General features: G+C 50.1%; 1 protein-coding gene across 4 annotated transcripts in view; it reads left to right on the top strand.

Annotated features, from left to right (window-relative positions):
- ABCC1 (ATP binding cassette subfamily C member 1) overlaps positions 1–12319 on the top strand; it is a 152075-nt gene that overhangs the window by 74202 nt on the left and 65554 nt on the right. For all 4 annotated transcript variants that reach the window (XM_027528199.1, XM_027528197.1, XM_027528198.1 and 1 more), the window contains exons 8-10: positions 6650–6880; positions 7908–8085; positions 9323–9484. In XM_027528199.1, coding sequence (XP_027384000.1) covers positions 6650–6880; positions 7908–8085; positions 9323–9484 — 571 coding nt within the window. The remainder of the gene's footprint in view (positions 1–6649; positions 6881–7907; positions 8086–9322; positions 9485–12319) is intronic.

Below are 12319 nucleotides of genomic sequence, written 5' to 3'. Positions count from 1 at the left end.
AATATGTCCATAAGGTTGTGCACTTGAGGTGTCTGCATCGGAACCACCAGGGAAGCCCTGATCTTATATCAGTTATACTCATAAGAAAGCAGTAGTGTTTAAAGAAGGGGTGACCATGTTAACTTAATTGTCTGTATTTCATAAAGGAATGCAAACAGCAAATAACAAACAAAAAACAAAAGGCTCCAAAATACAGGTGTTAAGCTGTGGTTCCCAACCTTTCAGATCCATTGCCCCCTTTAATAAGAAAGACATTATTATTAAAGATATTAAATATAGATATTAGTATAACACCTCCTTAAATGTAAGGTAATCCATTAAAATAACCCAACCATGTGTCTTAGTTTAAAAGTCAACAAAATGTTCTTGCTAAGCTTTAAAGCTACAAGGTGAGTGATTTGTAATGAATCGCCACGTGTGTCTGTGTAAACGCTCAGGCAGGCACTAGAACAGAGATCGAGGAATTGCTGTGTGCTCATAAGTGGAACCTTTTCTGCGGCAGCTGCAAGTTCTGACCAACTGGGTCTGGTGGTTCTGGAGACCAGAACCATCATCACCCTCACGCACAGGGTTTTGCAAAGTGGCGATTCATACTTGGCAAAGTTCTGAACAAAACTTAAATTTGCATGCTGACTGCAGTTCTAAAAAATCGAGGTGTATTTCATCTTGCAAAAAAAAAATACTTGCTGTGTATGGATTTATCTCAGTCTTTCCCAGCATTAGGGTCTTTTCCAATGAGCCGGCTCTTTGCATCAGGTAGCCAAAGTATTGGAGCTTCAGCATCAGTCTTTCCAATGAATATTCAGAGTTCATTTTCTTTAGGATCAACTGACATGCTGCAGTCCATGGGGTCACAAAGTGTCAGACACAACTTAACGACTGAGCAACAATAACAGCAGTGAATTTATGCTGAAGATGGAGTTAGAGTCGAGATTTGGGTGATTTGGGGTGCTTCCCTGTTGGTCCAATTGTTAAGACTCTGTGCTTCCTCTGCAGGGCACTTGAGTTTGATCCCTGGTCAGGAACCTAAGATCCCACAAGCCGCACAGCATGGCAAAAACAAACAAATCCATAGATTTGGGTGATTTTAGGCAGACTCTGCAATGAACATGAACTTGGGCAAACTTCGGGAGATGGTGAGGGACAGAGAGGTCTGGCCTGCTGCTGTCCATGAGGTCGCAAAGCGTCAGACATGGCTGGACGGCTGAACAACAGCAGGGCAGGCTCTTCACCTCCATGGGTGCCTGGTGGGATTGTCTTCCTCTGGTGTGGTCCAGTACGTCAGTGGTTCCCAGCCTTTTTGGCACCAGGGACCAGTTTCGTGGAAGACAGTTTTCCCATGAAGCAGGAGGTAGGGGATGGTTTCATGATGATTCAGGAGCATTACATTTATTGGGTGCATGCTCGGTTGGTAAGTCATGTTTGACTCTTTGTGACCCCACAGACTGTAGCTCGCCAGGCTCCTCTGTCCATGGGATTTTCCAGGCAAGACTACTGGAGTGGGTAGCCATTTCCTTCTCCAAGGGATCTTCCTGACCCAAGGATCAAAGCTGCCTCTCCTGTGTCTCTTGCATTGGCAAGTGGGGTCTTTACCACTGAGCCATCCGGGAAGCCCTAACTTTATTTCTGTGATTGTTACGTCGTGATAATGTGGTAATAATACAAGCGGGGGAGAGCAACTGTAAATAGGGGTGAACCTCCACTTGCTCATCGGCCCCTCACCTCCTGCTGTGCAGCCCATTCCTAACAGGCCGCCGACCAGTACCAGGGCTGGGGACTCCTGCTGCATGTCAGAGGGAGCCTGGTCTCTGGCCCAGGCACTGTCACATCAGAGGCTGAGAAACCCCCTTGACGGCCTGTTCTTGAGAAACAAAAAGTACTCTCCAACAGCAACAACAACAGAAAGGGGGAGAATGATCTTGAGTTGTTTGTATGTGTATGGGACACAGTTAAAATCCTACCAGCTGTACTTTAGTTGGGGTGGGGAGGTGGTTGCCACGCCCATCTGTGGTTTCCAAAACCATCATCCCTACAGCTCTGAGGAGGATGAAAATGTGCATTAAGGGTGTTAAGTTCTTTCTCTGCCCCTCTGTATTACACTGGATATTACGGATCAAAGACCATGCTCAGAGTACATCCATAAAATTGACTGAGCTATGACCTTTTTCAGTTTGAGATTTTTGCCTTTGGCCACAACGTTAGAGATCTTATTTATTTTTTTATAACAAATGACAAGCACAGCCTTGTGCTTGTGGGAGCACATGGGAGCTCCTCGTGGGCCTCTGGTTGGTTCACTCCCTGCCCAGTCTGCTCTGGTTCCTTGAAGTTCTTGGAATGGCTGCCTCACCTCTTTTCAAAATCCCTCAGTTCCAGGCCATGCTGATCCGGTTCCTCCTGCCTAGAGTGCCCTTTCTCTCCCCGAGTGGACTCGCTCCCTCATCCTGCAGGTCTCAGCTTTGATGTCACCTCCTCCAGGAAGCCTCCATGATATACTCCCCTCCACACACAGAGTGATCAGTTTCTCTCACAGGGCTGCTTGATGGCGGGGCTTTCCCCATGGCTCAGCCCCAAGCAGGGCCTTTGTGGAGGAGAGATCGATGGGCAAGTTCCAGCTTCCAGCTTCCCCACCCTTCCTGTTCCCCTGTCCTGGGCAGTTTTCTCCTGACTCAGACCTTCCCTCTCCAACTTTCCTTCCATTCCCGGCCAGACCATCCAGATGCCCAGCTTTCTTCCTCCCTCCGAGAGCGCCTGCTTCCCTTGAAAGCCTCTTGTTCACTGGATTTTTTTTTCTCTCCTGACTCGCTGTAGCTGGTCCCGCCCACTGTTCTTCCACCCAGGCCTGAGCCTTCCTCCTCTCTGCCCATCTGAGACCTTCCCCCAGGCCCTTTGGCTGCCCGTGTACTGGCCCGCCAAAAACAGCCCTGTGTCAGCGGCAGGGCCCAGCTTAGGACGTGGTGCAGAGAATGAATGGGGGGTGTGGGGGACGAAGCCACTTCCTGTCCCCCTGCCCTGCCTGTTGTCCTCCTTTCCAAGAGGGCATGTGTGTGCAGAATGAAATCACACTAAAAATCCCCGCCAGGATCCCAGCTTCAGGGCAAGTCAGTGAAGTGAGCGGGGAAAGAGCTTTCACTGACAACACAAGAGTAGTGATAATCCTCTGTGGTTGGTAGAATGTCCCCCCACCAAAAAAAAAAAAAAAAAAAAAAAATCCGCATCCTGATCTCCAGAACCTGTGTATACGTTACATGGCAAAGCTCAGCTCAGGGTGTGCCCAGTCATGTTGAACTCTTTGTGACTCCATGTGACTCCTGTAGCCCACAGGACTCCTCTGTCCATGGGATTTCTCAGGCAAGAATACTGGAGCAGGTTGTCATTCCCTTCTCCAGGGGATCTTCCCAAGCCAGGGATCAAACCTGCGTCTCTGGTGTCTCCTGCATTGGCAGGCAGGTTCCTTACCGCTGTGCCACCTGGGGAACTGGCAGAGTCCCTTTGCAAATGTGATTAAGTTCAGGATTCTGAGAAAGGCGACTATGCTGGTTTTTTTGGGTGGGCCTGATGTAATCATCATGAAGGTCCTTATAAGGAAGAGACAGGAAGTCAGAGAGGCAAAGTGTTGAGCTGCTGGCTGGACGAGGAGGCAGGAACTCCGTGCCCAGGTGTGTAGGCATCTTCTAGATGCTGGGAAAGGTGAGAACAGCTTCTCCCCTGGAGCCTGCAGGCCAGCTTAGACTTCTGACCTCTACAGCTATGAGATGTGAGGTTCGTGTTGTTTCAATCCACTCATTTGTATTCACGGGTCGCAGCAGCCACAGGCAATCCTACAGCTTCACCCAGAATTTACGTTTGAGTCTGGACGCAGCGGGAGGCCAGGAGTGGAGCCGAGGTTGGGGAATGAAGCGCTTTAGGAGGATCCCATTGGCTGCCATGCAGGGCCTTGGTTGTCAGGGAACAAGAGTGGAAGGAAATGGGGGAGCAGGGAGGGGGCCCCAGTCATGGTCACTTGTGTGGGTCAGAGGCCGTGGTGATGGATAGCATGGATGGATGACTGCACACACATCCCAGGAGTGGGACATATACGACACACACCTGATTGGACCTGGGAGCTTGGAGGAAAGGGGATCAGGGAGGAGTCCCATGTTTCTGGTTCTTTCCTGAGGTGGGAGCATCGAAAGGAAGGATCTGGATTTGACAGAGCCCAGACTAGTGCCTGGATCTCTTACCACTTCCCAGCTGGTGCCAGTGGTAAAGAACTTGCCTTCTAATGCAGAAGGTGTAAGAGACGCAGGTTCAATCCCTGGGTCAGGAAGATCCACTGGAGGAGGGGTTGGCAACCCACTCCAGTGTTCTTGCCTGGAGAATCCCCATGGACAGTGGATCCTGGCGGGCTGCGGTCCAGAGGGTCACAAAGAGTCAGACACGACTGAGTTTCTTAGCATGCATGCACGTACAGACCAGTGCCCATGGTTTGGAGTAGGGATAGGGGAGGGAACCAAGGCAGATCAGGAGGCTGTGGTCTCCAGAAGGGCGTTTCAGCTGATCTAGGTTGTTAGGTGTGGCTTGGATGGAAGAGGCAACAGTCCCCTGTGATTAAGTGCTGTTCAGTGAGCTCCTGCTATGGACCAATTCTATAAATTGTGAACCTTACGACTGTGTGCAGAGGAAGCTTATGTGCATATTTCAAGGCTGGAGCTCACATTTGGCCATTTGAGGGTGTTGCTTTGACTGCATTTTGTGGGAGAGGGAAACAACCTATTGCTACATAACAGGTGACCCCAAAATGTAGCAGGCTTAAGGAAGAATGAACATTTACTGTCTCATACTGTGTCTCTGGGTCAGGGATCCGGGATGGGTCTGGCTCGGTGGTTCTGGTTCAGGGTCTGTCATGGCTGCAGTCATCTGAAGGCTTGGCTGGGGGCACAGATCTTCTTCCACGTTGCACATGGTGGGCGTCACTGTGCTGGCTGTTGGCAGAGTCTCACCATGGGGTCTTCTCCAGAAGGCTGGTTGAGTGTCCTCATGACCTCGTGGTTGGCTTTGCCCAGAGTGAGTGATTCACGAGAGGGCAGGACAGAAGCCACGATGTTTTCTGCAAGCTAATCTTGCAGGTGACAACTCTTTCTCCATTTTTTGACAAAGTTGTGAAGTCATTTCTCCAATATCCTATTCCGAGTGGGAGGGGACTTCACAGGGGCGTGTATGAGAGTTCCGATTTCTCAACATCCCTGAAACCTTGTTATCTGACTTTTTGATGAAAGCAATCCTAGTGGGTGTGAAGCAGTGTTTCATCCTGGTGTCGGTTTGCCTTTCCCTGATGACGTAAGGAAGTTAAGCAATATTTCATGTGCTTATGCCATTCACATGTCTTCTTTGTACCTTTTAAAATTGGGTTGTCTTTTTTCTTACTGGGTTGTTAGAGTTCTTTATTTGCTCTATTTATCAATTCAAGTCCCTTATCAGATTTTTGATTGGCAAATATTTCCTCCTATTCCATGGGTTGTCTTTTCACTTTCTTGGTAACACCTTTTGAAGCACAGAAGTTTTTGGTTTTGATAAAGTTCAATTTATTTTTTCTCTTGTTGCTTGTCCTTTTGGTGTCGTATTTAAGTATCCATTGCTAAATCCAAGGTCATAAAGATTTTGCCCCTTGTTGCCTTCTAAGAGTTTTACAGTTTTAGTTCTATGTTAAGTCCTTCATCCACTTTGAATTAATTTTTATATACGGTGTGAAGTAAGGGTCCAGCTTCATTCTTTTGCCTGTAGCTATCTAGTTTTTCAATACCATTTGTTGAAAAAACGATTCCTTTCCCATTGAATGGTCTTCACAACTTTGTCAAAAATCAGTCGAATTTATTTCTGGATTTTGAATTGGGTTGCATTGATCTCTGTATATGCCCCTCCTCATGCCTGTCTTGGGGGTTTCCCTGGAGGCTCAGACAGTAAAGAATCCACTTGCAATGCAGGAGACGTGGGTTCGATCCCTGGCTTGGGAAGATCCCCTGGAAAAGGGAATGGCAACCCATTCCAGTATTCTTGCCTGGGAAATCTCATGGCTAGAGGAGCCTGGTGGGCTACAGTCCTTGGGGTCACAACAGAATCGGACATAACTTAGAGACTAAACAGCAGCAACATGCGCGTCTTGATTATGGTTGTCCGGTAGTAAGTTTCGAAATTGGAAAATGTAAATCCTCCAACTCTGCTTTTCTTATTTAAGATTCTTTTGGCTCTTTTCAATCCCTGGAGCTTCCATATGAATTTTAGGGTTAGCTTGTGCATTTGTACAGAGCGCTCGGATTCTGATAGAGATTGCGTTGATTCTGTAGGTCACTTTGAGACTGGCGCTTTTCTGAGCCCTTTACCTACAGTAAGTCATTTAGTTTTCACAAAAGCTCTGGGAGGCAAGTCCTACTTTTCCCCCCATTGTACAGATGAAGAAACTAAGAGCTAGAGAGGTTAAGACACTTGCCTGAAGTCACACAGCTGGCTGGGGTCCTGAGTCTGTGGTCGTAACCGCCACGCTCAGCTGCTTCTCCGCAGTGACTGGTTTTCTGGGGCCAGGCCTCCGTGGGGGTGGGCTTCTCCGGTCCTCTCCCGGCTGGTGGGCTGAGGCCCTGGCAGACCCCACAGCCGCTCCTCACTCCTTGTCTTCCAGGCAGCCGGTGAAGATCGTGTACTCCTCCAAGGACCCCGCCAAGCCCAAAGGAAGCTCCAAGGTGGATGTGAACGAGGAGGCCGAGGCTCTGATTGTCAAGTGTCCCCAGAAGGAGCGGGACCCGTCCCTGTTCAAAGTGTTATACAAGACCTTCGGGCCCTACTTTCTCATGAGCTTCTTGTTCAAAGCTGTGCATGACCTGATGATGTTTGCCGGCCCAGAGATCTTAAAGTAAGCCCCCCACCCCACCCCAGCCGGGCAGTCCTTTGCATCCTTGACCTTCCACTTGCGACACCCCTCACCCTCCCCTGGGGTCACACGCTCAGGGTTCTCTGGGCTCAGAGCCAAGTTTCCCCATCCTCACTGGCTTTGCCTGATCTTTGCTTTAATAAGCCGTCTTAAAGCCTTGTTAAACCACGATGGTTGTAAGAAACAGAAACCTTCAGGCTCCCCTGAAGCCAGAAGGGAGAAGACGGAGGCTTATCTTGGGAAGTCAACAGCAGGGATGTAGGGTAAGGGAGTTAGAGAAGGCAAGGTTCCGGAAAAGAACGAGACAGGTACTTTGCAAGAACAGCTCACCTTTAATGAGGTGAGAAGGGGCAGCAGTCACGTTAGTGAGCCGCTGCACTAACCCAAGAAAAGAGTAAGTATATATAGGCATATATGTGGAAAGCTACTGTCTTAAGGGGCCTGTTCTTCTCCAAGGTTGTTCAGATTAGTGAGGCTGGGACCAGCTGGGAGCTGGGCGTAATCAACCTTACTGTCCATTGTTTTCTTCGGGTGAGAGTTCTTTGTTTTGCATAGAATGGTGGGGAGGACCCTAGGAGAGTTTTCACTCCAGGCTATTTTGAGCTCTGTTAACTTTCCTTCAAGGGAGTGTCAATTGTGTGAAAGCTGCAGCTGAAACTGGAAAGGAGGTTTCCCTCTCTCCCTCTCTCCCTCCCTCCCTCCATCTCTGCTTCTGTCTCTCTAGGGCCACTCATTTGTTCTCTTTCCCTCCTTCCCTCCGCCCTGTGCTCCCTGCTGGGTCACTTTTGCCTGATGAGGCAGAGCGGTCAGTGTGAGGAGCCCGGGGCTTCACCCCTGCACGGGCAGCCCCGTGTGGGTTGGGCTTCCCATCCTTGAAACTGAAGCGCGAGTGCCCGACTCACCCGGCTGGCTCGGGAGAGCGTCACTTGCCAACACCAGAGGGCTTGACCTGTGAGGACACGTGTTGTCACGGTCTCTCACGCCGGGTTCTGTCCTCGCTGCCGCACAGGTTGCTCATCAACTTCGTGAACGACAAGAAGGCCCCGGAATGGCAGGGTTACTTCTACACGGCGCTGCTGTTCATCAGCGCCTGCCTGCAGACCCTGGTGTTGCACCAGTACTTCCACATCTGCTTCGTCAGCGGCATGCGCATCAAGACGGCCGTCATCGGGGCCGTGTACCGGAAGGTGGGGCGCGGCCCCCGCGGGACCCTCGGGGGGCCTGGCCAGGTCACCTCTCAGGCCCAGCTTGCAGAGCAGTGGCATGAAGGTGGTCTGAATGGCTGTGGTTTGGCAGGGGGTGACCATCAAGCTTGACAGCTTAGCAGAGCTGCTCCTAGAGGCTTGTCTGGGGGTGGGGGTGGTGCCCAGGAGCCCCCCTGCCCGGGTCCACTGTGGGTAATTGCATTTCTTGACTTGGGACGATCCAGATCCTTGCCCTGCTGTTAATGTACTACGTGTGAGCGTGTTCTGACTCTCCATTTGAACTGAGAAGATGATACCTTCCCTGGATGAGAGACCCTCAGCACAGACAGCCTTAAGGGAACTGAATTACCTCCTCGGTCCCTTCATTTCTTAGCCTCTGGGCCCCACAGGTTAGGAAGAGACTCTTCGGCAACTGGTAGAGAAAGATGGATTTGATCATTGGCTCTTAGCCGTGTCTGCATGTTAGACTCAACCAGAGAGCTTCAGAAACTTCCAAGGACCAGGCTGCACCCAAATCAAGTCAGAATCTCTATTGGGGGGTCGGGGGCCAGGCATCAGTATTTCTAAAACTCCCTAGGTGACAGCATGAAACCATCGAGAGCCAGGGCGAGTTTAGCCCTCCGGGATATGTTGGCAGTGTCTGGTTGTCATAACTGGGGGTGGGGGCGGTGGTGGAGTGGGGCGTGTATCTAGGGGGTGGAGACTGGGGATGCTGCTGAACGTCCTGCAGTGCACAGGACAGCCCCCCAGAGAATCATCTGACCTCAGGTGTCAGTAGTGTCACAAAGGAGAAACCCTGGCTGAGACCTTGGTCCTTCAGGGTGAAGTGGGGACCAGCATTGTCAGCATCTCCTGGGGGCTTTTAGCAATGGATAGTCCCCCTCCAGTCTTACGGAATCAGAAATTGCCTCATAACAGACTCCCTGGGGTGGTTGTGTGTACACGTACACACTCAAGTGCATGAAGCCCGGGTTTAGGCAACCTCTGAGGTCCCTTCTGTACCGAAGAGCTCAGGATGGGGGAGGCAGTAGGTGCTGTCGATAAGAGACGGGCCTTTGTGACGAGACACACGGGCTGGGAAGGCAGATAAGCCTCCAGGGGAGGAGAAGGCAGCGACCTCTCGGCTGGTGCGCTGTCTCCTTCCTCCACGTGGGCCTGGATGGGGGCCCTGGCTGTCTCCCACCACACCCACCCTCTTTCCCTCTCCTTTGTCCCGCAGGCCCTGGTGATCACCAATGCAGCCAGAAAGTCCTCCACAGTCGGGGAGATCGTCAACCTCATGTCCGTGGACGCCCAGAGGTTCATGGACCTGGCCACATACATTAACATGATCTGGTCAGCCCCTCTGCAAGTCATCCTTGCCCTCTACCTCCTGTGGCTGGTGTGTGTTTGACGTCATTCCCGTGGCACATGGGGAGGGACCTCCATGTGTGGGCAGTGGGGGGACGAGGGAGTGGGTGCCAGGGATGAGAACCTCTGTAGCTCACTGTCATTTCTTTAAAAAAAAAAAAAAAAACACAAACTTTTGTTTTGTATTGGGGTATAGCCGATGAGCAATGTGATAGTTTCAGGTAGACAGCGAAGGGACTGAGCCACACATATACATGTACCCATTCTCCCCCCAAACCTCCCTCCCATCCAGGCTGCCACGTAACATGCTTGCTGGCGTTTCTTGACATCGTTCACATTTTATTTTCTGGCTTGTCAGCCAGCTCCTGGATATTTTGTTCCTTTCTTCAGTTGTTGGGCTATGTTCTCTCGGGTGGCATGGTATTTATTTGCACGTGTCTCTTCTTGACGGTGTGTGTAGTTAACCACCCTATGACATATCCATTGTATTTCTCCCTCTGTGTCTTCCCAAAGACTCAGCAAACTCCTTTATTCATGAGTCCTAAGTTATGTTGGTCTTTCGGTTGCAGGGGGTAGAAGTGCATTTTAGAGCAACATAAGCAAGTAAAGGGAATTTTATGGGTGGGGGTAACTGAAGAGTCTAGGGGACTGGCTTCAGGTATGGATGGATCTTGGAGATCTGGCAGTGCTGTAAGGACACAATCTCATGCCCTCATCCTTTCTTAGCTTGGTGTTTCTCTGAGTTGATTTCGTTCTCAGTGGGATTTCTTCACACGGCTTCCATAGCTTTGGGTTTATAGCATCTTCACAGGTGTTGGTGCCAGACAAAAGAGAAGATACTCCTTTCCCGTTTGTCTCAGTCAGACTCCCAGGGAGCACTGTGGCTGAGCACAGTCCTAGTCGCATCCTTGAAAAAATATCAGGCTGAAATAGGCAGCATTCTCTGATTGGCCAGCCTGGGTCACGTGTTCTCTCTCAGTGTGAACAGGGTGTGATTGACAGCCCTTCCACATGGGGAAGGGCACCTCCCAAAGTATGAAGATGATGAGCCAAGATGCTCTTAGCCTAATCCAGGCCTTACTCTTTCTACCTCTGGGCCTTTGCACATGCCTTTCCTTCCACCAGGAATTCCCTTTCCTCCCTACTGATGACAAGAACTTCCAGACTATCCCAGACTTTAAGGCTGTGATAAATACCACTTCCACTGATTTTTTCCCCCTTTTAATTAGGTGGACTTCTTCATCTGGCAGGTGTCTTGGGGCATCTACTTCCCCAGAAAGTGCTGTCGTGGAACAGTCCTTTTAGAATTGCCTTCAGGGTTGATTTGTGAACCACTAAGAAAATGGCTTTATTTTAAATGAGAGTTGCTGAAAGTGTTATTGATACGTGGGGCAGGATAATTCTTCACTGTTGGGGGCTGATCTGTGTGTTGTAGTATAGTATGTTTAGCTGCCTCCCTAGCCTCTCCCCAGGAGATACCAATCACATACCACCTCTTCACCCCCACACTCCCACCGCCACTTGCGAAAAGGTCTCCAGACGTTTTCAGATGTCCCTTGGGGGAATATACCTCACTGGTAGGGAACTGCTGCTTTAGACCAAAACCAGGGAGAAGGCAATGGCACCCCGCTCCAGTACTCTTGCCTGGAAAATCCCATGGACGGAGGAGCCTGGTAGGCTGCAGTCCATGGGGTTGCTAAGAGTTGGACACGACTGAGCGACTTCACTTTCACTTTTCACTTTCATGCTTTGGAGAAGGAAATGGCAACCCACTCCAGTGTTCTTGCCTGGAGAATCCCAGGGATGGGGGAGCCTGGTGGGCTGCTGTCTATGGGGTCGCACAGAGTCGGACACGTCGGAAGCGACTTAGCAGCAGTAGCAGCAGCAGCAGGGTTTCTCTGACAGTCAAGAACATAGGATAACAGGCAACAAGATGGCTCTGAAATCGGGCTGCCCTGGTTCAGATCCTTCCTCTTGCTGCCCTTATGGCTTAATGTCACTACGTCTTGATGTCCTCATCTGTAAACTGTTGACAGTCAGGAAACGTCATTGCAGTGATTGATGTCAGGACAATTGAATGAATTGCTGCCGGTAGTGTTCCCTGAGCCATACGTGGTACAGAGATGTGCCTGGTGTCTTTTAACTATGATTTGCTTTCAGAGTTGATTCTGAATGCTTCAGATTGTTGGTAGAAATCACCTTCATTCTTAGAGGTGGATTAATCGTCACTGAGCAGAGCTGCATCACAGAAAACATTTGGAGCAGTTGTTGTTGTTCAGTCGCTCAGTTGTGTTCAACTCTGTGACCCTATGGACTGCAGCACACCTGGTTCCCCTGTCCTTCAGCGTCTCCCAGAGCTTGCTCAGACTCATGTGCATTGAGTCAGTGATGCCACCCAACCATCTCGTCCTCTGTCGTCCCCTTCTCCTCCTGCCTTCAGTCTTTCCCAGCATCAGGGTCTTTCCAATGCATTGCCTCTCTGCATCAGGTGAACCAAGTATTGGAACTTAAGCTTCAGCATCAGTCCTTCCACTGAATATTCAGGGTTGATTTCCTTTAGAATTGTCTGGTTTAATCTCCTTACTGTCCAGATGACTCTGAAGAGTCTTCTCCAGCAACATAGTTTGAAATCATCAATTCTTTGGCACTCAGCCTTCTTTATGGTCCTACTCTTACACCCATACATGACTTCTAGAAAAACCGTAGCTTTAACGAGACAGATTTTTGTTGGCAAAGTGACGGTAGAGCAGTAGTTTGGAGCAGTAGAGCGGCTTTTTGGTAACTGGGACTGGAGCACCCAAGGCTGACTCCTTGGAAGGGACTAACATGCTTACCCTCTGGTTCTGACCGTCCGTCTCAGCTGAGA

This window comes from Bos indicus x Bos taurus, chromosome 25 (assembly GCF_003369695.1).
Source record: "Bos indicus x Bos taurus breed Angus x Brahman F1 hybrid chromosome 25, Bos_hybrid_MaternalHap_v2.0, whole genome shotgun sequence".
Classification (NCBI taxonomy): Eukaryota; Metazoa; Chordata; class Mammalia; order Artiodactyla; family Bovidae; genus Bos; species Bos indicus x Bos taurus.
Note: the sequence above shows the minus strand (reverse complement) of the source record. Positions and strands in the feature narration are given on the sequence as shown.